The sequence below is a fragment of the Parasteatoda tepidariorum genome, chromosome 3 (genome assembly GCF_043381705.1).
Source record: "Parasteatoda tepidariorum isolate YZ-2023 chromosome 3, CAS_Ptep_4.0, whole genome shotgun sequence".
Lineage (NCBI taxonomy): Eukaryota > Metazoa > Arthropoda > Arachnida > Araneae > Theridiidae > Parasteatoda > Parasteatoda tepidariorum.
In genome coordinates this window covers 62,528,525-62,553,291 of record NC_092206.1, presented here as the reverse complement: position 1 = coordinate 62,553,291, position 24,767 = coordinate 62,528,525, and the positions used below count along the sequence as shown (strand labels likewise).

Below are 24,767 nucleotides of genomic sequence, written 5' to 3'. Positions count from 1 at the left end.
TGCACCATTTAGCGTGTTCTTTGAAGTTCGTTTGCCAGGGTAAATAAAAAGTCTGTTAGTGTCTTAAGCTCAGATAAAGCTTTAAATTCAAATTTATATACCATATTGCTGAAAAAAAATTGACTATACTTTTAAAGGGAAAAATAAATTATTAAGCCTTTAAGAACTGCTAAATTATAATAAATTTTTAAACTCTTTTTAAAACTATCGGCAACTATGCAAAATATTTCTACCGAAATGAAAAATTTTAAAACTCAATGTATATTTCACAAATTTTTCACGTGTATAATGACCCAATACAGTGCAATGGATGAGAAATTTTGAAATTATTAAAAATTTAGATAGAAGACCCTTTTTATTTAAAACGCAGTTTTATTTCATAAAAACACTCTGCATCATATCTTTAATCAACATAGAAGATATTGCTTAGAGATGCACAAAAATTCAACCTAAAAGTAATGGTTATCTGTTATGATCTCACATTTCAAAAATTCAATGAACTTGCAGTTATTGCGTGTATATTTGTCACGTGTACATGACCCAATACACTGCAATGGCTGAGAAATTTTAAAATTATTAAAAATGTAGATAGAAGACCCTTTTTTATTTAAAAAGCAGTTTTATTTCATAAAATTATTCTGCATCATATCTATAATCAGCATAGAAGATATTGTTAAGAGATGCACAAAAATTCAATCTAAAAGTAACGGTTATCTGTTACGATCTTGCACTTAATAAAATTCAATGAACTTACACTTAATAAGATTCAATGTATTATTCTCAAATTTTACCTGTCTTTAGGAGCCCATGCAGTACAGTAGTGGAGAAACTTCATGATTATTATAAATTGCGATTGGAAATCCTTTTCTTTAAAAAAGTAAATTAATTTCATATTAATATTTTGTGCTGTTTTTATAATCAAAACTGAGGATGATGGTTAGAGATGAGCAAAATGCAACAGTTACTAACTCACGACAGTTATAAAAATCGCATAATATTCCTTAAAAAGATTTATTTATCGATTGGCTTAAACACAACCAAAGGAGGGATTTAAGTAACTTAGTTTCAATTATAAATTCAGTTTTAGATAAATATTTAAATACATGCTTGAGTAAGAAAATATTTTTATTAATGATGTTAAAATACATAGTTAAAAATATGATGGACTACATGAAAAAATACTGATGTCAATACTAATAAATAACAAAAATTGAACATTTAAAAGTTTCAGAGCTTCATTATATTCTATACAATAAACAGTTTCATACAAATGAATATAAATATTATTGCACTGATATATTTGAAAACTCATTTTAAGCATCGACCTTAACACATATTTCTCGGTTTTGTTCGTTGTTTCCATGTATTTCTTCGTAACTGAGATTTGGCAGGCAGGTTAACCATCTGAAAAATAAAAAAATAATTATAAACTATTGATTAGAACGTCTTCAAATTCTCCAATTTATAAGATATCTCAAATTAACAATATCTTTATGATAGATTCAGAATATGTATGTTTTTAATTGTTTTTTTATATACATATATGAACTGTTCCCTAATTACTGAGCTTAATATATACTTTTAAAATCCTTGTCAAAAATCAAATCAATTAAAAAACTACTGCACATTAGGGTTCTCAAGTTATTATTTAGGCCAGAAAAAGAACTCGATTCAAATCCATTGACTACGTTGACAGAACATGTTTAAGTACATGACGAAATCGAAATAAGTTGAAAATTGTTTAAAAGAAACAACCACAAGTTTCATATGACGATCAAACCTGTTTAGATATCATTTATTCAACATTCTTCACAAGAAAATCAGCAGAATTTTATAATGTTTTACTTTATTCTAGTTTAAATATTAATTTACTATTCAAAACGTGTGTTTTTTTTTTACTTTAATAGTTTTTGCAATGTTGCGTTTATACAAATTTTTGATCTTGTCTGATTCGAGAATGAGAATTTCAAATCTGAACTTAGTTTTGCTTCTAAAACAACAAATTTTTAGTGTGGTTTTTGTCAAAATGTACAAGTTTAATGATATCATGTAGCGAAAATGTTTCAGAGGAGTTTGGACACACTATTAAAATTAAAATCGCATAGGAACCCATGTGCGGAAACTTCACAGTACGTGGCTATGAGTGCTTCTCTATAATGACCTGTACAGAAGCAGTAGAAGAAGCAGAAGAAGCAGATAATAATTAAAAAGCACTCCTAGCGGCACATTGCGACATTTTTAAGCCTGGTTTTTCGTGGTATTTTAAACCTAATGATGTGCCTTAACTCCTTTGGAAGTTTGTCACAATAGTTTTGACACTCCCTGTTATATATAATGTTTTTAAACTTGTGCATTATGACAAAAAATAGACTAAAAATGTCATTTTAAAAAAACTGTAGCTTGGAGAGAGAAATCAATTTCAGATTTAAAATCTGTGACTTAAAAGTATCCAAGATCCGTTAAAAAATCTCATGTAACAGAAAATATTGCTCCCCAGTGTTATTTTTCATCTGAACTTTCTTTTAAAATGTAAACATATAACCGGGAAAAAAATACTAACGTTTCTGAACATCTCTGAATTTCTTCCAAATAAAATTTAAAAAGATGAATTCAGAGATTACCGCAAAGAAAAAAAAATAACGAATATTTTTTCTGCTACTTGATTGCAGTCTTATCTGTATGTTCTTTTTTTCTTCTTTTTTTTTTCTTTTTGAAAAAAAATTTTTTTTTTTAGTATCATTGCATAAAATTCAACTTAAATTTAAACAACATTAAGTTTTTATCAATCATCTTTAAGGACATTATATTTGCAGATTTTGTTACATGTCAGTTAGATTAAGCAAAAGTTTCACAATGTCATTTTTCGTTTGACTGTTTTGCATTCACAGACTAAATTGGATCTATGAAAATAGTGCTGCAGGTAAATTCATATGCTAATTTCGATTCATTATTTTTATCTAATTCTACAAAAATAATCACAATATAACTTTAAAAAGTTTTAAAAAATGTGAATTAAAAATAGTGTGATTCATATCAACTTACATGAAAACGCTGAATGGGATGACAAGGAATATTGCGAGAACAATGTACGCCATTCCAGGAAATATTTCGAGAAATGCGTTGAAAATCTGAGAAATAAGAACAGTAGTCATGACGGGAAGTAATGATTCTGCTGTTGCTACGAATGAAAATACTTTCCCTAAAAGAGAAACAAATACCAGACGTTAGTTTCTGAAAAGTATATTTTTAAAGATAAAAATACATTTTTTTATATTTTATTTTTATAACCGTCGTTGAACAGCCGGCAAAATGTTGGGTTTGCGACTACTAATGTTCACTTCTGTAGCCTTGTAATTTTGAACCCAATCCAGGATGAAGTATAGGAAGAAATTTGCCTCCGTTGGAGAAGTTTTGATGAAACTAACCCGTATTTGTGTTACATGGAGAGGAACACCACGAAAACCTCCTACGGTTAGCCGGATGGCAAGGGGACTCTAACCCATGATCCGTCTACCACTGAGGATATTTCATGCCAGTAGAGTGGTCGGTGATAGCCGGGTTCGGAATTTGAATCGACTAACCATCGGTGGGATTCGAACGGCTCAGAATTATAATTTGTAAAATCTGAATAATGGAAATGTGAATAACTTGGTTTACAACCAGAAATTGTTGTTTTTGTTATTTTAATTTCTTTTCTGATCAGCATATAGAGGGTAACGATTTTTAAGTATGACGATTTATTTCCATATCATAAAAAGCATGTTGAGCTCATCAAGGGTAAATTTGTAGATTCTCCAACTTGTATTAGGAATGTTTTTCAAGACACTCATTTTTGTTTCAGGAATGATTTTGTTTCAGGAAAAAAAAAAGTCTAAATCAGAAATTTCTATCTCAAGATTAAATTATTCAATTAGTTTTTAAGTGATTGCAATAATTCAATGAATATGTAAATGAAGGATTGCTTATCCAAAAACAGAGTGACAGTTTTAGAGTAAATGAATCTCTCTGGATGTTAAGAAACATTTAGAATCTATGGAATGTCCTTAGGTCAAGACTTTTCAGGATGAAAAAAACGAATTTTTTTTGTTGATGAAATTAAAGTCAGAAGAATTTTAGTGCTGTCAGAAATTTCTCAGGAAAAAAATGACTAAATACTAATTTTTAAATTGGTTTTTAATCATATTCAAGCAAAAGAGTTAATTAACCATAAAAAATGTCATTAAAAATATTAATTGTGAGAAAAATTGTTCATTCACTACTTTCACCTCATGCGGTTAACAACCAGGTTTAACAATTTTCTCTGTGCCAACTTGGCAAACAAGTTATGAGAATCAAGCGCACAATCATCGAGAGCTGGAGAGCTAAGATTTGTGAAAAGGATTGCGAATCCATATTTTTATTTTCCATCTTTGGATCACTAACAACTGTTGTAATGAACTGTTGTAATGAAATGTTGTAATGTAAAGTCTCGTAAAAAAATAAAAATATTTTTCATTAATGTCATATTGTGTCAAACATACTGTATTTCCTTGTTTAAACTTTTTTTTCAAATACAATTAAATGTTTTTCAAATCTGTTTAATCCTCCATTTCGTTACAGCTATTAACAAAATGTTGATACAGATAATTGTGTACATTATTACAACACGTCCTTCAAGTGCGAAAAATAGGAACTTTTAAAAAAACAAAACAAAATAAAGATGAATGCTAAGTATTTACGGAGAATGGGGGGCTGATAAGCGGAACCTCTTATTAAAAAAAAAGTAAAATTTAATCGTAGTCCTTAATCATATTCTTGTCATGAAAAAAAGTACCTTACAGTTAATGTTAAACAGTATATTACCTATATCATCATTTGAAACAACTTTTGATATTCTAGATCTTGCTGCCAATGGAGCACAAGCAGACAATAAACCAAGTAAGTTAGCTAAAAAAGAAAACAGAACATGTAAAAAGTAATATGTAAAGTGCGGCTTTAATTTTCCCTAACAATTTTAATTACGTCAGAAAATATCACGGGTATTGGTATATAATATGGTATATAAAATATTATATACCATTTGAAAGATTTCGAAGAAATAATACAATACAAATTTTATATATTTTTAAATTTTAATTCATATAAATTTATAAAAATTTAGTTTACTTTTAATTGTTTGTTATTAAGTTTGTTCGCTATTTGTTGTTTAGCTTGTTATTTTCATTTGAAATTAAATTTTTTTTGACTGTTTTTAAATAATATAATAAAAATTATAAATTGATATTGAAATATTTTTAGCTGTAATTATATTTGGATAAATAATTTTTAAAATTGTGTGCAATTTTTTTAAAAATAAATTTGTTAGTTTTGGACATGTTGCGGCGGAACTCGGAAAAAAGTGAAATTAATATTAAGGGGTCCCAAGCTTTCGTCCGCTCTTCTGACAAAACTATTGGAGCAGTATTTTGAATTTTTATTACCCCATAATTTTAAGGCTAGGAATCCAAATCTGTCTAACTATTGGTGCAGTATTTTCAATTTTTACTACACATAATTTTAAGACCAAGAGTCCAAATCTGTCAAGAAAAAAGAAGGTAAATTTGGTCAAAGAAGTCCGTTTTTGTGTCTGATTTTATGAGTTAAAACAGCCTCTGCACAAATTAATTCGCAAATTAAGAGTTAGGCTGCCGAACCATCTAGATGGAGTACTAGAACGTGAAAATCGCTACATCAAAAGTAATTTAAGGTGTTTACTTTTTTAGCGCATAATAAAATTTTAGCAATACAAAGATTTCTGTATTGAAGTGTTAATTCGCAATACTCATTAATTCAGATTTTTTTAGCTTATTGCTGACTTCAACATTTTAAAATCTTGCTCCTTTCTCAAATATTTTCGATAAACACTGATTGGTTTACAAAAATTTTAGCAATATAAAGATTTTTATATTGAAGTCTTAATCCGCAATACTCTTGAATTCAGATTTTTTGAGTTTTACTGTTGATTTCGACATTTGCTCCTTTCTCAAATATTTTGGTTTTACACTGGGAAACAAATTTTTTATTGTATTTATGCAAGGTCTTGATCAGACCAAATACGAGTGAGGTGATTTCAAATATGAAATTAGTTTTGATCTGAAAAATACAGATTATTTTCAAAATAGTACTTTTAGTTTAATTAAGTTTATAAAGAATGCATATATATTTTTTCATGCATATACACTCGGCCGCTCCTTTGAAAATAGCACTTGAAGCAAAAAACATGTCACGCTAGCATATCTCATCGTAAAGCAAAACGTATTATCGTCTTTTTCTACCACTCCCTACGCAACAAAGAAGTGGGAACACCTAGTTGTCGTTTGAGTGAATTTGAAAAAACTTGGTTTTAGGAATATATTATTACACTGCATAAAAACTGTAGCTTTGTAGCTTGCAGAGAAAAACCGATTACAGATCTATAATCAGCGAAGCGAGAATCAAAACTCTTATAAATCAGAGATAACCAAAAAAAAATGTTTCTTAATGTTATTTATAAAATTTGTTCCAATTTTAAGAGCTCTATGAAACAGAAGTTTTACATCAGTGTACAGATATGCATCACGGCTGATGGACGTTACTTCAAAACACTTTAATTGGGTACGGAATTACCACAATTATTTCAGTAGTTCAAGAGCATTCTTAAGAACATTAAACAATATTTCGAAAGAGTAATAATGAAATACATAAGTCTCAAACACTCTTTTGCTTTATTATCTTTCAGGCAAATCGAAACGTTATAGTACCAACATTATATGTAGAATTTGACAATTAATTTACTTTAAATGTATGCAATTTTAAGTGTCTTTAAATGCAGTATTTGGCCGAGAAAATATATAACTTCGAACTAAAATATCTTGCGTTAGTTAAAGTAGTTTTAAGTCATATTATAAATGAAATTACAGAACTATTAACTTTTCAAAAATTAGTACCCTTTAGCCGAAAAAAGACTATTTAAATTAAACGAAAAATTATTCTATTTACGTAAATCCATCTTTATAATGCTCAAAATGTTCTTAAAGTACTACACTAGGTACATAGCTAAAAACATATGCCATTGCTTCAAAACAAAAATTATGCAAATATCAGATGAAAATATAATGTCAGAATTCAGAATTAATAGAATATTAAATCCCCATACTAAAATGATGTTTAAGTGGTAAGTTAAAGTACTTAAAAATAAACCTTCAAAGTTTAAATTTATTCGTGATTGTCGTCTCTATTCTAGGAAATAGATATTAATTATATTGCTTTTTGATTTTGTCGTTTGCTTTTGTAAGTTTTTTTCCCTTTCTTTGATTTTACTACTACTTCTCTGAGTTTTATACGTAGTACGAAAAATTTACATAATGCATATATAGAATTAGGCATACGTATTAACGTATGAAAAATATACCTGGACAAAATACAGGATATCCCAAATTAGAATGTCGGTTTTAAAGACTTAGTTCAGGGAAACGGATAAGGCGATTTTTTGCAGCAAATTTATGTGTGATAAGGTATAAATTCCCCCAAGAGTTCCTGTTTTTTCTCTTCAATGGATGGTAATGTAAGTAAGTACACTTTTCAACGAAAAACAACTGAAAATTACATCGCAGCATTTTAAAATCTTTCATTATCAAAAATCATATAGCATGCATTATTCGTGAAACCACCATTATATGTCACAATGCTGTATTATAATAGGAAATTAAAAATTTCATACACCATAATAAAGCTACAGAAAAAAAAAATGGTAGAAAGGAATTACAGTGCCACCTGTCAGAAAACTTTGAATTAAATGCAGGAACTCGTAAAGATACAAATGCTTTGCAGCATGAATTTGCTGCAAGAAATGTTTTCTTAAACAAACTATTTTTATATTATAAATTTTTGATAACTGACTGTTTAAATTAGTTAACTCTGAAATGACATCATGTCTCGCGAAGTTTAATTTTATTGAGACTCTCACAGATTTTTTTTTTGTTAGTTTTTATTAACTACTGTATTGACAAAAATTTTGAATGTCTTTTTATTAATATCAAAATTGAGCATGATCAATAAATCAATAAATTTAAATATGGTTGTAGTCAGGGCTCGAAAAAATTCCCCGCGGACAACGAAATTTTTCGAATCCGACGCCGTTAATGTTCGTGATACATTTTCATTTTTTTTTATCTTTCAAGAGTCTAGAGCAGTGTTTCCCAACCTTTTTTGTGCCATGCCCCACCTAATCCTTTCTAAAATTCTTATGCCCCACATGTAACATATCCATAAACTTTAATATTAAAAAATTGAATTGTTCACTTAAGTAGCTTAAAATATAGGTTTTAGGAAAGAATCACTAGAAAATTGTCAACGAAACACAGTAAGTAAATTTTCAAAACATATAATGAAGAACTAAATTTAAAATCGAAATAATTTTAATATAATCAAATTCGAAATAATTTTAAAATTTTTCTGTAATAATTTAATTTATTGAGATCCTTGTGCTGAATGCTTGATGCACAGAGATTTTATGTTCCAATTTTGCTAGCTCAGTCTCAAGTCTCTCCGTTGTATTACATCCAGGCGATTTCTTTTTTTTACCAGTTACAAAACTAAATCCACATTCAGCTAAATATGTAAATGGAAACTGTAACAATAGTTTTCTTGCACATTTGGGTATTTGATTTCAGTTTCCTCACAAAGCCACGCCATCACTCCTTTTATATTAAATAAAATTTTAAGTGACTCATCATTTTGCATATCTGCGAGTTCTTCTTGATACTGCATATTTGATATATCAGACAAATCCACTAACATTGACTGCATCATCCGTGTTGGAAAATCAATTTGTTTTAAATCAGAAAATGTTTCTTTTAAATCAACCGAAAGAATTTTCAGATCATCGACAATAACAAGTGAAGCGGTATTATTTACTTCACATTTTTGGAGCCAATGAAACTGTTCAAAGTTTTTGTTGTTAATATATTTCTGACATAACTCAATAAGGGTAATGAAACCAAATATCTTCGCTTTTGCATCAAACAGAGTTTCATTTGTTCCTTGAAGTTGCTTATTTAATATAGTTAGTTTCTCAAAGGTACCGGCTAAATAACTCACAAATGCTTTACCATCGACTGTTAACAGATATTCAGGTTCGTCGCCTAAAAAATCGCTAAGTCACGTAATATTTATTGGCCTCGATTATTTAAGAATTTGCTTTTTTCTTTCAATTTTGGCACCGAAATCTAGCATTGAATGTAAATGGCCCGGAGCAAAAGGGTTAAACTCGTGTCGAGTCAATTTTCGAATTGCCCCCCTTAACAATCAAAATGCCCCCCAGTGGGGCGTGGGCCCCACGTTGGGAAACACTGGTCTAGAGCCTCACTTCTAAAATGACCCTCTAATCTAGAATACAGCAAATACAGCAACATACTGGGCAGGGTGGAATTTAGGTTTTCTCTGTCTGGGAGTACTACAGCGGTTGAAAGGGGCTTTTCAGCAATGAACTTACAAAAAAAACACATTACGTACTGGTCTTAAACAAGAAGCGTTAAACGCAATTATGAACATCTACCTAAATGGAAAACCCCTTTTAGATTTCTGTGCAGAAACTGACTTGATTGTGGAACTGGCAAACGTCATATTTTATTCATTTAAAAATCGCAGTACCCTCGGATAAATTGACATTCCAGATAACTTGACTTTTATCATTTAAATTATTTCTTTTATTACTGTATAATGTTATCTGTACTACTAATATTAGTACTAGTTAGTACTAGTACTACTAGTTAGTACTAGTATTCTCGAACTACTAATTCACTGTGCAAATTTATATAAATGTTAGTAATAAATAAGAGAAAATTATATTTTTATTTATTTAGAAGCTACAAGTTAATTTCAAAGGAGGACGGGTAAAATTTCTGAGTTTTTTCGCAGCCCTGGTTATAGTATTAGTTTTATTTACCCTGTGACGGATATATTATATATATTATATCTATATTTAGATATACCGAAAACATTAATAGATAATGGCTTACATTTTCAATATTAAAAAACAGAAACAAATAGATACAGATTGAAAATTATTATAACAGTAAAAATAATTGTAAATCTAAGTAAAAGTATATTTACCTGCATGAAAGACAATTTCTTTAAATGATAAGCCCATTCCAATGAACTTAATTAAGAGTGATGTTGTACCAATGAGACCAAGTTGTGCATCACTTGCTTTAATTTTTTTAAGTAGAGGAAGTATAATAACCAATAATACAAGAGCTATCACTGAATACATTGCTGTTATTGTAGAATATTCAGTGTTTCCCCAGTTGAACTGATGGTGAACGTATAAGAAGTTAATATCACTCGTGGCTGAAAAAATATACGTTGAGCTTCATTATCAATAAAAGTGATTTTTGCATTATAGTTAATAAATAATATATAAATCTTATTGTAATTCTATAACTCTTCATAAATTTTTCTAGGAGTTTATTTTTGTTATTAAAACTACATGGAAATTTGTTTAAAAATTTTTTTGAGGCTCTATGATCCTTTAAGAAATCATGACAAAAATGTTAAACTGATTTAACTCACGATTGAGTATAAAAATGTGCAGAAATTAAGCTATGTTAAATAGAGGAATATATCATACATGGGTAATTTTAAATTTAAATATAAATGCAAAAATATTAATTTTTAAACTATGGGGCGTTTTGACCTATAAAAATACCATAATCCTATCATATTGTTAAAATAAATTAAAAGCCCATATCTGAAATGTTATAGATTTTTTTTTGAGAAATAGTGGGTGATAAATATTTATTGCAAAATAAAAAAGTTCTAATTTAGGAATACTATTGTTACCTTTTTTTAAAACTTTTCCACCCTCCGTTAGTATGAAATTTCATTCTTTATACATCACTTCATAATCAAAACTCATAAATTCAGTTTTCAATGAAAACTTGTAACCAGTTTATCAAAAATTTCGAATTATGGTATATTATTATGGCAAACTCAATGGACTGCGGAATAAAAAAAAAGTTCCAATTTAGGAATACTATTGTTATCTTTTTTCAAAACTTTCTAACCCTCCGTTAGGATGCGATTTCGTTCCTTATACATCACTTCATAATCAAAACTCATAAATTCAGTTTTCAATGAAAACTTGTAACCAGTTTATCAAAAATTTCGAATTATGGTATATTATTATGGCAAACTCAATGGACTGCGGAATAAAAAAAAGTTCTAATTTCGGAATACTATTGTTATCTTTTTTCAAAACTTTCTAACCCTCCGTTAGTATGCAATTTCGTTCTTTATACATCACTTCATAATCAAAACTCATAAATTCAGTTTTCAATGAAAACTTGTAATCGGTTTATCAAAAATTTCGAATTATGGTATATTATTATTGCAAACTTAATGAACTGCGGAACGGTGTAACATTAAGCAAAAATAATTAGTTCCTAAACTCTTATTATTGAAATGTTTGAGAAAGTCTTAAAATGAGCTTTAAAATATACGAAATCTTTAACTATATTCTGTAGTTATTGAAAACAGTTAAAAAAATGACCTATTTAAATGTAGGATGATAATATAATATAATGAATAATAAATGCGAAATATTAAATATTAAATGTAACACTTACAATTTGTTGATATGACGATGAAGCACATTGAAATGATCAAAAGTACAATTTGCCTTCTTCCTTTAAAAGGTCTTTTTTTCGCTGTTGCAATGAAACTCTCCATGAAAGTCTTGCAAGAAAACAGTTCGCAAATTTTCTCACGCCACGTTTCTTTTCTATCCATTCCTCTGGTTTCAGGCAATAGGAATAAAACACATAAGATAGTAGCAACCACTCCTCCCGTTGACAGCAAATACACAGCTGGGTATCCTAAGAAATTATATATCCAACCTCCAGAGGCAGCTCCAAGAGGTATAGCTAACCCAGAAGATATTTCAAGTGTGGCGTATTTCATAGTTCTCTTATGGAATGGAGTCAAGTCTGAGGCGTAGCTATAGACCACCGCTAAAAGACACACCACACCCCCAGAAAGTCCCGAGAAAAGGGCTGGTATATAATAATATTCTACGCGAGAGTTCAAGTAGTGGGCTGCTACAGCTGACCCTATTGAATCCAGCGCCAACCCAGATAAGGCCAGCAATACAGGAAATTTTCGTCCATAGTTATCACTCCAAGGACCTACGAAGCATGCTAACAGAGCAGCGGGTGCTGTCTGGATAAGAGTATGTCCAAGCTGATAATTTGTCGCCAATCTCTCAATTGCTGGTTTGAGTTCACTGTGGTATTCCAGGGACTCACATACATCCTGTGGATATTTGAAATGTGCTAGACATACTTTTTCTAAAATCATTGACGTGGATGTTATCCGTGGAAGAACGTATGAGAATGTTAGCAGAAAACCTGTTAGTTCTAGTCTGAATATACCTATTACATTTGTACAGCGTGAAAAGAATGAGCTGTTTTGTGGTGCTTCTTTGTTGGCATCGAACTGAGGCACTTTGATTGTAGCGCTGTTTTGGTAAGATTCTTCGGCTAAGCTGACACTTTTTGATATAGTTGGTGTAACTGTCATTTTCCAGACAGTTTTTTTCCACAGAAATGTCTTACGTACTGTATCCTGAATATAAATTTTTATGAAGCTCTGATTTACTTCCCATGCTCTTTAACCTGAAAAAAAATCGTTTTAGTTCAATGAATTCATAACAGCATCAATCATGTTTTTAAAATAAATATCTATAAACACGATTAAATCATATGATTAAGTCAACACACTAAAAATGTATATAGGTTTCTTTAGTAATTGAATTTTAAACTAAAACAAGAAAAGAATGTTAGATATTTGCAATGTTGAGACCAGAAAATAGATTAGTTACTCAATAGATTAATTACTGTTATTATACAGGCAATAAACATTTATTAGAAATGACTGAAATGACCCATTGTTGTGAGAATTGAAATTAACACCGAAGATTCAAGCGGGAAAAATTACAAAACAATAGCATTTTATAAAAATATATGCTTACTTGTGAATTGTAACTCCCTTCCGTTTTGCTGTTTACTTTTCTAGCAATCAAGACACAAAATTAGACACGAAATACGTTTTCCCCACAAAAACTTCCTGTATTTCTTCAATTTTTAATCTAAGGACCTCACCTGCTTTATTTGGCATGTTTTCAAATGTTTTGTTCACAGAGAGTTAATTAAACGTACGAAACTTACTAAATATGCAAAAAAAAAAAATACTTTTACAGAATAACATCTACTTTTACAGGTGAATTCTTAAAAATAAAATTGATAAGAAAAACCCAAAGCTGGGGTCTGATAAACCACATCGCTATAATCCAAAGGTTAATAACATTAACATACAAATAAAATTATATAAAATTTTGAATATTAGCAAAATTGCAATTAAAGTTTTCTGGAATAAATGTTCAGAACTATGAAAATCTTTCAGAATTAATAAAAGTTTCGATTAAAATATTTCTCACCTGTCTGTGTGTGCAAAACAAATTCGGCTTAAAGTTCAAAAAACCAAAAAAGTATTCTTGAAGAAACAAATATTAAAACATTAAGTGACAACATTTTAATAAATTTATAGTAGATACTTTTACCATTTTGATAGCGAATTTGATGCAATGAGATGACAAGTGAAAAATTGTTTTTGAAAATGATAAAAAAAAGTTTTCCGGGCTTCCAGGAAAATTAGGAAAGAAATTTTTAATCTCTGATTTCAAGTTATTGAACCAAAGAATCGAAAGTAACTTTATCAAAGTTAATGCTGACTCATTAGATAATCTGATTTTAATTCGATTTTTATGAGATAAACCAATACATTTATTGTATCAAAATAAAAATATATTATTCGCAGTTCTTTGAAAAAAATTTTTATTTAGAAAATAATTTTTCAAACAGAGCAATGGTTTTGTTTATTGTTCGACATGATACATTTTGTTGATGACATGATACATTATGATAACATTTGTTTATTAGTGACTATGCATATTATGTTGATGATTAATTGAAATTGCATGTTATTTATCGCTATATGATTTGTTTTAGTTGAGAAACCAAAACAAAAACAATCTGGAAAGTAATACTCTTTGTTTACTTAATTTTTTCCAAATAAAAAAACATGCACAAACTTGCTTCCTTTATCAATTTGATTTAAACTACTATGACAATATTCAATTTTAAAAATCCGGAGTAACGATTTCCTCATTCACCGACATGATTCTTTACGTCATAATAGTATTTATTTATATAAAAATATGCAGATTATGTTGGTGATTGATTAAAATCTCTAATCAATAAAATTTTATTTTCAATATCATAAAAGTTATCTTCGTTTTTTAAATATAATTTAGCAAAAACCGAGTCTGTGTTTTTATATTTAAATAGTATTGCTCGTACATAAACTATGGAACTAATCGAAAGCTATATTGAAAAAGAAAGTATCGTCATTACTACCAAAATATGATACAAGGGGCTATATTTTCTTGCTCTAGAAGAAAATAAGAAACTACGGCAGTTTCTACCGTAGGGCTATGATAATGACGTATATTGAAATTGCTAATAACATTTGGTTTTATTTAAATGTTTTATATATACATTTTGGTTTTATATATTTGGTCTGGTTTTAGATAACATCATGCTGTTTGATAGAAAATTTGGTAAATTTAAAGATTCATTAATGGATTGAGAACCCTGAGAACTTTCCTTGATTTTGATTACACCAAGAATTTTTTCCTGCGTTTAACTGCGTCACGTTTGGTGTGAGGGTGCAGCCACTATTTTTGATGTTAAGATACAGTAAAGATTTTTAGAGTTTTTGTCAAAAGTACTGGCACCCTGGGTGCAGCATCCGTAAAATCCATTTTGACCGTAAAATTTTATATCATAATTCTTACAGAAATATTTATTCAAATACAGTAATTAAGTGATTTTACAGTAAATATTACTGTACAAAAATTACGGTATTTCGGATTTTTCGTTTTTTAAAAAAAAAATTAAGTCAAAAATAGATTTTACGGTAGAAAGTACTCGCACTCTGTGTACCTGTACTTTTGGCAGTAATTAGATCAGAAATTTGTTGACAGTGCTTCTGTTTGGAACTTTTGAGAGAGATTCGAGCGTTTTCCTGTTGATCCACTAGGACGTATCAGTAACGGCAATCTTTTTCTTTCTCTTATCTGTAGCATATTTTTTACCAACAGCAGTTAAAAATAGGTACTTGTGCATTTCTTCCTACAAATAAGATTATTAATACGTCAAATCTATAGTTAAATCAAACAATTCCATTGTATGGCTACAGATACGAAAAAATGAATTTGTTGGTAAAGTCATTTTCTGTATGCGCGTTTAACCAGTTTTTATCAGGAATGTTCAGAGACATACGAAGGTCAAGGAAGCGAGACGGTTTATGTCAATGAAAGCTGATTCTGAGAAAACGAATTTCAAGGTTTCATTCATAATTAAAATATACATGACTGTCACATGCACTCATTTTCATCTCCTAAAAATTTAAAAACAAAATTTGAAATTTTTGAAGTTGAAATAAATGAAGTTTGAAAATCGAGTTGGACAGGAACCTTTTTTTTCTTCTCAAAATTCCTCTCTAGTCAATGTTTTCTCACTGGTCTTCCCGTTGCTTCCTTCACAAAATTTTTCTTTTTTTGTCAATACGAGGTCAAGAGCTACATTTCCCTTTTACGACCCATCTTCACTGTTTAATATTTCTCGAGGAGAACCGATTCACCATGTTCTTGATTTATCAAAACTTAGTAATACTAAATATGTAGCAGATGACGATTTAATTACGAATAACTTGACAACCATAGAAGTGACCTCAAACTGAATAACATTTTCAAATTCAGAGCGTCAAAATTTATAGACAAAAAAAGTTTTGCTTGATGTTTAAATTTTACGTAACATTTGCTACCATGTAATAGCTAGCCATAAGTTTTATTTGCTACGTCACTTCACTGAGTAACAATTTTATGTATCATTTGCTACCATTTAATAGCTAGCTATAAGTTTTATTTTGCTAAGTCACTTCACTATGTAATAATTCTCGAGGAGAACCGATTTACTACGTTCTCTATTTATCAAGACTTATTAAAGCTAAATATGTAATACATGACGATTTAATTACAAATAACTTGAGAACTATTGAAATGACCTCAAAATAAATAACATATTCGAATTCAGAGAGTCAAAATTTATGGACGAAAATGCTTTGCTTGATTTTTAAATTTTGCGTAACATTTTCTACCATTTAATAGCCAGGCATAAGTTTTGTTTTGTTACGTCAAAATGGAACAATACAGAGATAATGCCGTAAACTGTCATCGAACTCTTTTAAAAACAGTGTAATTTTAGATAAACCGTACTAAAAAGCATAATAAAGATTTTAAGATCTATTAACATTTATTTTTCGAACGATGTTGTTACCAATACCAAATAAATGGTAAAAAAAAAATATTTTTAGATGTATATGTGTCTTTGTTTCATTGTGATTTTTCAAAGTATGGAGGGAAACCATTTTTCCTGCTCAATTAAATTTTTGATTAAATGTTTCATAATGAGAACTATAATTTAAAAAATAAAAATTATTTCCAACAAACCAGCGAACAAAAAAAAATCAAATAAGGGATACAAATTCGATCGGCTTAAACACAAACCTCTATTAAGTAGGTTTATAATTACTGAGAAAGGTAGATACTGATCACAAAAAATTATACTTGGTGTTTCATAATCATCGATACATTTTATCATACATTTATTCCTTTTAAGTTCTGAGAAAAATAAAATATTAAAACTCAAATATTAAGGTCTTAAAACAATATTTAAGTAAAAAAATTTTTTTTGAAATCTGAAATTTTTTTATTTGGATTATCAAAAATATATATATTAACGAGTATTTATTTGCAAAACACATGTTTTTATTGTGTTAAGTAGTTAGTATATAATTTTTTTTTCTGAATCAAAACTAATTAATCAGCGATAAAGACATGCTTGTGTATTTTTACTGTTCAAGATGTTAGCTTAATAATAGTTACTTTACTCTAAACTGTAAAGTATTGCTCGAAACAAATGTATTGATACTTGTGCGAAAACTTTAAAAATAGTCACACAAAAAATTTGTGAAAAGAAATTTTTTTTCACAACCTCTGTTTTTAATAAATATTTATAAANCGCCAATCTCTCAATTGCTGGTTTGAGTTCACTGTGGTATTCCAGGGACTCGCATACATCCTGTGGATATTTGAAATGTGCTAGGCATACTTTTTCTAAAATCATTGACGTGGATGTTATCCTTGGAAGAACGTATGAGAATGTTAGCAGAAAAGCTGTTAGTTCTAGTCTGAATATACCTATTACATTTGTAAAGCGTGAAAAGAATGAGCTGTTTTGTGGTGCTTCTTTGTTGGCATCGAACTGAGGCACTTTGATTGTAGCGCTGTTTTGGTAAGATTCTTCGGCTAAGCTGACGCTTTTTGATATAGTTGGTGTAACTGTCATTTTCTAGACAGTTTTTTTCTCTCACAGAAATGTCTTACGTATTATATGCTAAATATGAATTTTTATGAAGCTCTGATTTACTTCCCATGCTCTTTAACCTGAAAAGAAAATCGTGTCAGTTCAATGAATCCATAACAGCATCAATCATGTTTTTAAAATAAATATCTACAAACAATAATAAATCATATCATTAAGTCAACACACTGAAAATTTATAGATTTCAGTAATTGAATTTTAAACTGAAACAACAAAGGAATGTAAAATATTCGGAATGGCCAGAAAATTAGTCAAAAGATTATTTACTGTTATTATACAGGCAATAAAAATTTATTAGAAATGACTAAAAGTATTTTACCCAATGTTGTGAATATTGAAATTAACACTGAAGCTTCAGGGGAGAAAAATTACAAAACAATTGCATTTTATAAGAATATGTTTACTTGCTTGCATTTCTTCAGTTTTTAATCTAAGGACAGCACCTACTTCATTTGGCATGTTTTCAAGTGTTTTGTCTGCAGAAACAATTAACAATAATTAAATGTACGAAGCATTCTAAATATGCACCAAAAATACTTTTACAGAATAAAATATACTTTGTAAAAGTATATTTTATTCTATAAAAAATTGATAAGAAAAATCCAAAGCTGGGGTCAGATAAACCATATCTCAGTAATCTAAAGGTTAATAACATTAACATATAAATAAAATTACATAAAATTCTGAATATAAGCAAAATTGCTATTAAAGTTTTCTTGAACAAATCTTTAGAACTATGAAAATCTTTCAGAATTAATAAAAGTTTCGATGAAAATATTTCTTACCCATTTCTGTACGTAAAACAAATTCGGATTCAAAGCTCAAAAACCGAAAAAGTATTTTTGAAGAAACAAATATTAAAACATCAAGTGACAACATTTTAATTAATTTATAGTGGATACTTTTACCATTTTGATAGTGAATTTGATGCAATGAGATGACAAGTGAAAAAGTGTTTTTGAAAATGATAAAAAAAGTTTTCCGGGCTTCCAGGAAAATTAGGAAAGACATTATTAATCTCTGATTTCAAGTTATTGAACCAAAGAATCGAAAGTAACTTTATCAAAGTTAATGTTGACTCATTAGATAATCTGATTTTAATTCGATTTTCATGAGATAAACCAATACATTTATTGTATCAAAATAAAAATATATTATTCGCAGTTTTTTGAAAAATAATTTTAGTTAAAAAATAATTTTTCAAACAGAGCAATGCTTTTGTTTATTCTTCGACATGATACATTTTGTTGATGACATGATACATTATGATAACATTTGTTTATTAGTGACTATGCATATTATGTTGATGACTAATTGAAATTGCATGTTATTTATCGCTAAATGATTTGTTTTAGTTGAGAAACTGAAACAAAAACAATATGGAAAGTGATAATCTTTGTTTACTTAATTTTTTCGAAATAAAAGACCTGCGCAAACTTGCTTCCTTTATCGATTTGATTTAAACTACTACTATATTCAATTTTAAAAATCCGGAGTAACGTTTCCCTTATCCATCGACATGATTAAATAACATGTTATAATAATATTTATTTACATAAAAATATGCAGATAATGCTGGTGATTGATTGAAATCTCTAATCAATAAAATTTTATTTATCGCTTTATATTTTGTTTTAATAGAAAACTCAATGAGAAATTAAAACAATGACAATATTTATATAGATGATTTTTATTTAAAAAATTAAAAATGACCTGTTTTGGGCCGTTTGTTTCATGTTCTCATTTTAAATGTTATTTTTGAGCATTTTTTTATTTTTCGTAGGAATGTTAAAAAAGAACATTAAACATAAAGTAAGCGATTTTGTTCTATAACAACACAATTTCGATTTGTCACATCTTATTCTGATAACCAATGGCATAAAAGTTATCTTCGTTTTTTAAATATAATTAAACAAAAACCGAGTATGTGTTCTTTTATTTAAATATTCTTACTCGTACATAAACTAATGAACTAATCGAAAGCTATATTGAAAAAAAGTATCGTCATTACTACCAAAATGTGGTGCAAGGTGCCATATTTTCTTGCTCTATAAGCAAATAAAAAATTACGGTAATTTTTACCGTAACTCTATGATAATGACGTATATTGTAATTGCTAATAACATTTGGTTTAATATCATGCTGTTTGGTAGAAAATTTGGTAAATTTAAAGATTCATTAATGCATTGTAAATTTGGTAAGTTTTTTATTTCTTTAATGCACTGAGAACTATCCTTGATTTTTATTTCACGAAGAATTTTTTCCTGCGTTTAACTGCGTTACGTTTGGTGTAAGGTAGTAGTCATTATTTTTGATGCTAAGATACATTAAAAATTTTTAGAGTTGTTGTCAAAATCAGCATCTTGGGTGCAGCATCTGTAAAATCCATTTTTACCGTAAATTTTTATATCATAATTCTTACAGAAATATTTATTCAAATACAGCAGTTAAGTGATTTTACAGTAAATATTACTGTACAAAAATTACGGTATTTCGGATTTTTTTATTTATTTATTTATTATTTTTTTACTTTTTATTTTTCTACATTTTGAGTCAAAAATAGAATTCACGGTAGAAAGTACCCGCACTCTGTGTGCCTGCACTTTTTATAGTTATTAGATCCGAAATTTGTTGACAGTGCTTCTGTTTAGAACTTTTGCCAGAGATTCGAGCCTTTTCCTGTTGATCCACTAGGACGTATCAGTAAAAGCAATCTTCTTCTTTCTCTTATGTGTAGCATATTTTTTACCACCAGCAGTTAAAAATAGGTACTTGTGCATTTCTTTCTGCAAATAAGATTATTAATACGTCAAATCCATAGCTAAATCAAACAATTCCATTGAATGGTTACAGATACGAAAAAATTAATGTGTTGTTAAAGTTATTTTCTGTATATGTTTTACCAGTTTTTATCCGGAATACTCAGAGACATAATGGTATGATACGAAGATCAAGGAAGCGAAACGGCTTATGTCAGTGAAAACTGATTCTGAGACAACGAATGTCAAGGTTTGAGAATTTTCAGAAGCACTCATTCTATTGAATTCATAATAAAAATATACACGACTGTTACATGCACTTATTTACATCCCCTAAAAATTTAAAAACTAAACTTACAATTCTTGAAGTTGAAAAAATAAAGTTTGAAATTCGAGTTGGACAAGAACCTTTTTTTTTTTTTCAAAATTCCTCTCCAATCAATACTTTCTCACTAGTTTTTCCGTCGCTTGCTTCACAAAATCTTTCTTTTTTTTTTTGGTCAACACGTGGTCAAGAGCTACATTTCCCCTTCACAACCCATTTTCACTGTGCAATATTTCTCGAGGAGTATAGATGACGATTTAATTACAAATAACGTAAGAACCATTGAAGTGACCTCTAACTAAATAACATAAATAACATTCAGAGTGCCAAAACTTTTTTTTTTTAATGGCGGGCACTTGGAGCTATTGTCCATTGGCCACAGAAAGTGCCAGAACTGCTAATTCTCTTTTCGTTACCCAGTGGGCACCTGTGGCGAAGCCACGGCGGTGGAACAGCGTCGCCCACGTCACACTACCACAACCCGTTTATAGGGCGGGTCACATTCACACATTCACACACAAAGGAGAAAGAACATAGAACACAGATAGAGGGAAAGAAACATCCATGCCTTGCCCGGGATTCGAACCCAGAACCTTTCTGATGCAAGGATAGTTCCCTGCCCCCTACACAGACTGGTCGGCTGAGTGCCAAAACTTATATACTAAAAAAGTTTTGCTTGATGTTTAAATTTTACGTAGTATTTACTACCATTTAATAGCTTGGCATAAGTTTCATTTTGCTACGCCAAAATGGAACAGTACACAGATAATGCCATTAACCGTCATCTAACTCTTATAAAAACAGTTCAATTTTAGATAAACCGTGCTAAAAAGCATAATAAAGATTTTAAGATCTATTAACATTTATTTGGTGAAATGAAAGATGTTATTACCAATACCAAATAAATGGTAAAAAAAAATAATATTTTTAAATACATACGTGTATTTGTTTCAACGTGATTTTTCAAAGTATAGAGGGAAAACCATTTTTCCTGCTTACTTTTGATTAAATGTTTCATAATTTTAAGAAAATATTATTTCCAACAAACCAACGAACAAAAACTTTATCAAATAAAGCATACGAATTCGATCGGCTTAAGCACAAACCTCTGTTAAGTAGATTTATAATTATTGAGAAAGATGGATACTAATAACAAAAAACTTGGTGTTTCCTAATCATCAATCATACATTTATTCCTTTTAAGTTTTGAGAAAAATAAAATATTAAAACCCAAATATTCAGGTCTTAAGTCAATATTTCAGTAAAAAAAATTTAAACCTGAAACTTTTATATTTGTATTATCAAGATATTGTAATATATATTAGTGAGTATTTATTTGCAAAACACAGGTTTTTACTGTGTTAAGTAGTTAGTATAGCATTTTTTTCTAAATCAAAATAAATTAATCAACAATAAAGACATGCTTGTGTATTTTTACTATTCAAGATGTTAAGCTAATAATAGTCACTTTACTCTAAACTGTAAAGTACTATTTGAAACTAATTGAATATATTGATACTTGTACGAAAAGATTAAAAATAGTCAAACAAAAAATTTGTGAAAAGAAAAAAAATTTCACAACCTCTGCTTTTAATAAATATTTATAAATTTTATGATTTACAAATTTTTCAATTTAGAAAATTTATAATTAATAAATTTTATAAGTATTAAATATTTATTAATTATATCTCATAATTTGGAAAAAAAGTATACTTATTTAATGGTACAATTTTTTAATTGTTATTTACTATATTATTTATAATTTACTCTAGTAATATTCAAAAAGTGCTGAATTTTGGATTTATATACTTTTACTAAGTTTTGAACCGCGCAACTTTAAATGATATCGGTTCGGAATCCGTTGACTACTTCATAGAACGTTAAAAAGTCATATTTTTAAATTTATTGTTCTCTGCTCCTGTTTGAACGATTTCCGCCTTCATATTTTGAAATGTTTTAGTTACTTTAATTAAGGCGATGTAATAAGACCATAAATAAATTATAATTTTTAATTCAAACTATTTCGGTCATTACAAAATTAAATAACAAAAATAAATAAATAATGAATATTAATTATTATTTCTTGAATGATTAAAAAATATAGGTGAAAATAAAAAAAAAATATTTTTATTCGCATTTGTATATTTTTTTAATTGTCTCTTAGTAGTGGAGAAATGCACAAAAAGTTACATTATCGTATTAAGGAGCCCAAAGAAACTACCCATCTTCTATATGGTATACATACCGAAGAAATTCGGTTGTTAAATATAAAAGAAATTAAAAGTTAAACCATTAAATACATCATTTTACATTTCAAAATATTTCAAGAATAAATACATTATTCTACTGATTCAAGTGTTTTTTCATTTTTCATTTTGCCATAATATTTTCCTCTAAATTTTCTGATGAATTTTTAGAAGCGCATTATACAAGATTTTCTATGATAATAAAAAAAAAGATTTTAGTTAAATACTGCGACTGAAAGTTATGTCGGGATTGCTACATGTAGGGATTGCAAAAATGTTACGATAGTTTCAATATTAATTCTGAAGAATAACTTGCAATTACTACTTCAAATCACCACCCTTTTGTTTCAAACAAACAAACTCCGTTATCGAAAAAAATTCTTTAAAATAACTATGCTCGGTGTGAGCGAAGAAGAAAAGTCCCTCAACCCAGTCGACGGTGGGATTAGAACTTGGGTAACCTCAGTGAAAGGTTACCCAGATTACTCAGTGGAAAGTTACCCAGGTTACTCAGTGAAAGGTTACTCTGTCCGCAGTCCATGTTCCGAGTCTGAGTTACCGCAACTCTAGTGTCCATGAAGGAAAATCTTAAATAGTTTTACCTTAAAAGGCTTTCTTATTGAAATAATATTTAAGTTTAAAAACGTTTTAAACTAGTGGCCCACCCGTATAAAAATGTCTGGCAACTAAACTTACCAAAAAGTTATGTCTGAAAAATATAATAATCAGGTAGAGTATCAATTAGGTAATAAAATAAAATCGCGGTTTTTCAAAACCATAAAATAATTGCTGAAAAATAGAGCAAATGTAGAAAATATTCGTAAAATGCTTTGAAGAAATGTTGAGTTACAGTACAGTAAGGAAAACTGCGTTGCAAAAACTAGAATTTGAACTGGTGGTTTTAATCCGTTTATGATTAGGGTAAAAAATAGAAAAAACCATTTTGTCAACAAAATCGCTTTAAACCGTCAAATATAAAGAGAAAATCTGTAAAAAGAACTGGAATTTTTTATAGTATAACTAAAACAGAACAAAGAAATACAAACGAAATAAATTAATATCATTTTAAAACTATTTTTATTAAAGTAGCAATCAACATAAAAGAGTTTTAAATACAATTTATTTTATTACAAATTTTTATTAATACTAAAAACTTAAAGTGAGAAAGATTAAAACACTTACCCAAATTTTGCAGGGTGACTCTCACATGAAGAGCAATAATCTTAAAAGATTGAAATTAATGCAAAATAGGATTTCTTCAAGACATTTTTCTCACCTTTGTACCCATTGATAAGAAAATACTAAATGACGTGCAAAAGGTGCTTCATAAAACATATTTCGAAACAAAGTCTTTTGAAAATTATTTACACACTTTTTACTTTTGAAGATTTTGATATCTGTTAAAATGAAAAAAAAAAAATAATAACACGAACAATAATAATAATCTCCCAACGGACTGCATCATCGCTAAATCCGATATAAAAATGAAACGATCAAATTTTTTCGACGATAACACACCACGTGAATCAGTATTTTTAGCACAGAAGTCAATAAATGAAGGTTAATAGCATAATACAAACAGGCACCTAGTTTCATAACATATTTCAGATTTTTCTCTCATAATCCCTTTAAAGTTCCAGTAACCAAATAATTTCTTACTGACGTTCGAAACTGTTTACTGGGAAAATATGTTAGTAATAAAAAAGCTGTTAGTATTGAAATGATAATTATAATGATTGAGTAATAAAAGGGTAATACTCGAGTAATAATAACTTCGTTAAATAAGATGGATTACGATTCTTCCCAATGATTCCCAAATGATTAAATGATTAAATTACAGTTCCCAATGATTAAATTACAAAATATTTTAAACATT

At 28.7% G+C, this 24,767-nt stretch overlaps 2 protein-coding genes across 4 annotated transcripts in view; one reads left to right on the top strand and one right to left on the bottom strand.

Moving 5' to 3' along the window:
• The window catches only part of LOC107449958 (proton-coupled folate transporter), a 103,032-nt gene that overhangs the window by 33,753 nt on the left and 44,512 nt on the right, over positions 1-24,767 (top strand). The gene's annotated exons all lie outside the window — the stretch shown is intronic.
• On the bottom strand, positions 1,108-24,284 carry LOC107439550 (probable peptidoglycan muropeptide transporter SLC46). Of its 3 annotated transcripts, none has more exons than XM_016052190.3 (6): positions 24,074-24,284; positions 11,625-12,671; positions 10,111-10,347; positions 4,843-4,926; positions 3,043-3,199; positions 1,108-1,404 (listed from the first exon to the last, which is right to left on the bottom strand). In XM_016052190.3, exons 2-6 carry the CDS (start codon positions 12,574-12,576, stop codon positions 1,314-1,316), a joined length of 1,521 nt encoding a protein of 506 aa, XP_015907676.2. In that variant the 5' UTR covers positions 12,577-12,671; positions 24,074-24,284; the 3' UTR covers positions 1,108-1,313. The 3 variants fall into 3 exon arrangements, with proteins under 3 accessions (XP_015907676.2, XP_071034818.1, XP_042895377.1); XM_071178717.1 differs by lacking the exon at positions 24,074-24,284 and adding an exon at positions 15,060-15,243; XM_043039443.2 differs by lacking the exon at positions 24,074-24,284 and adding an exon at positions 13,493-13,566.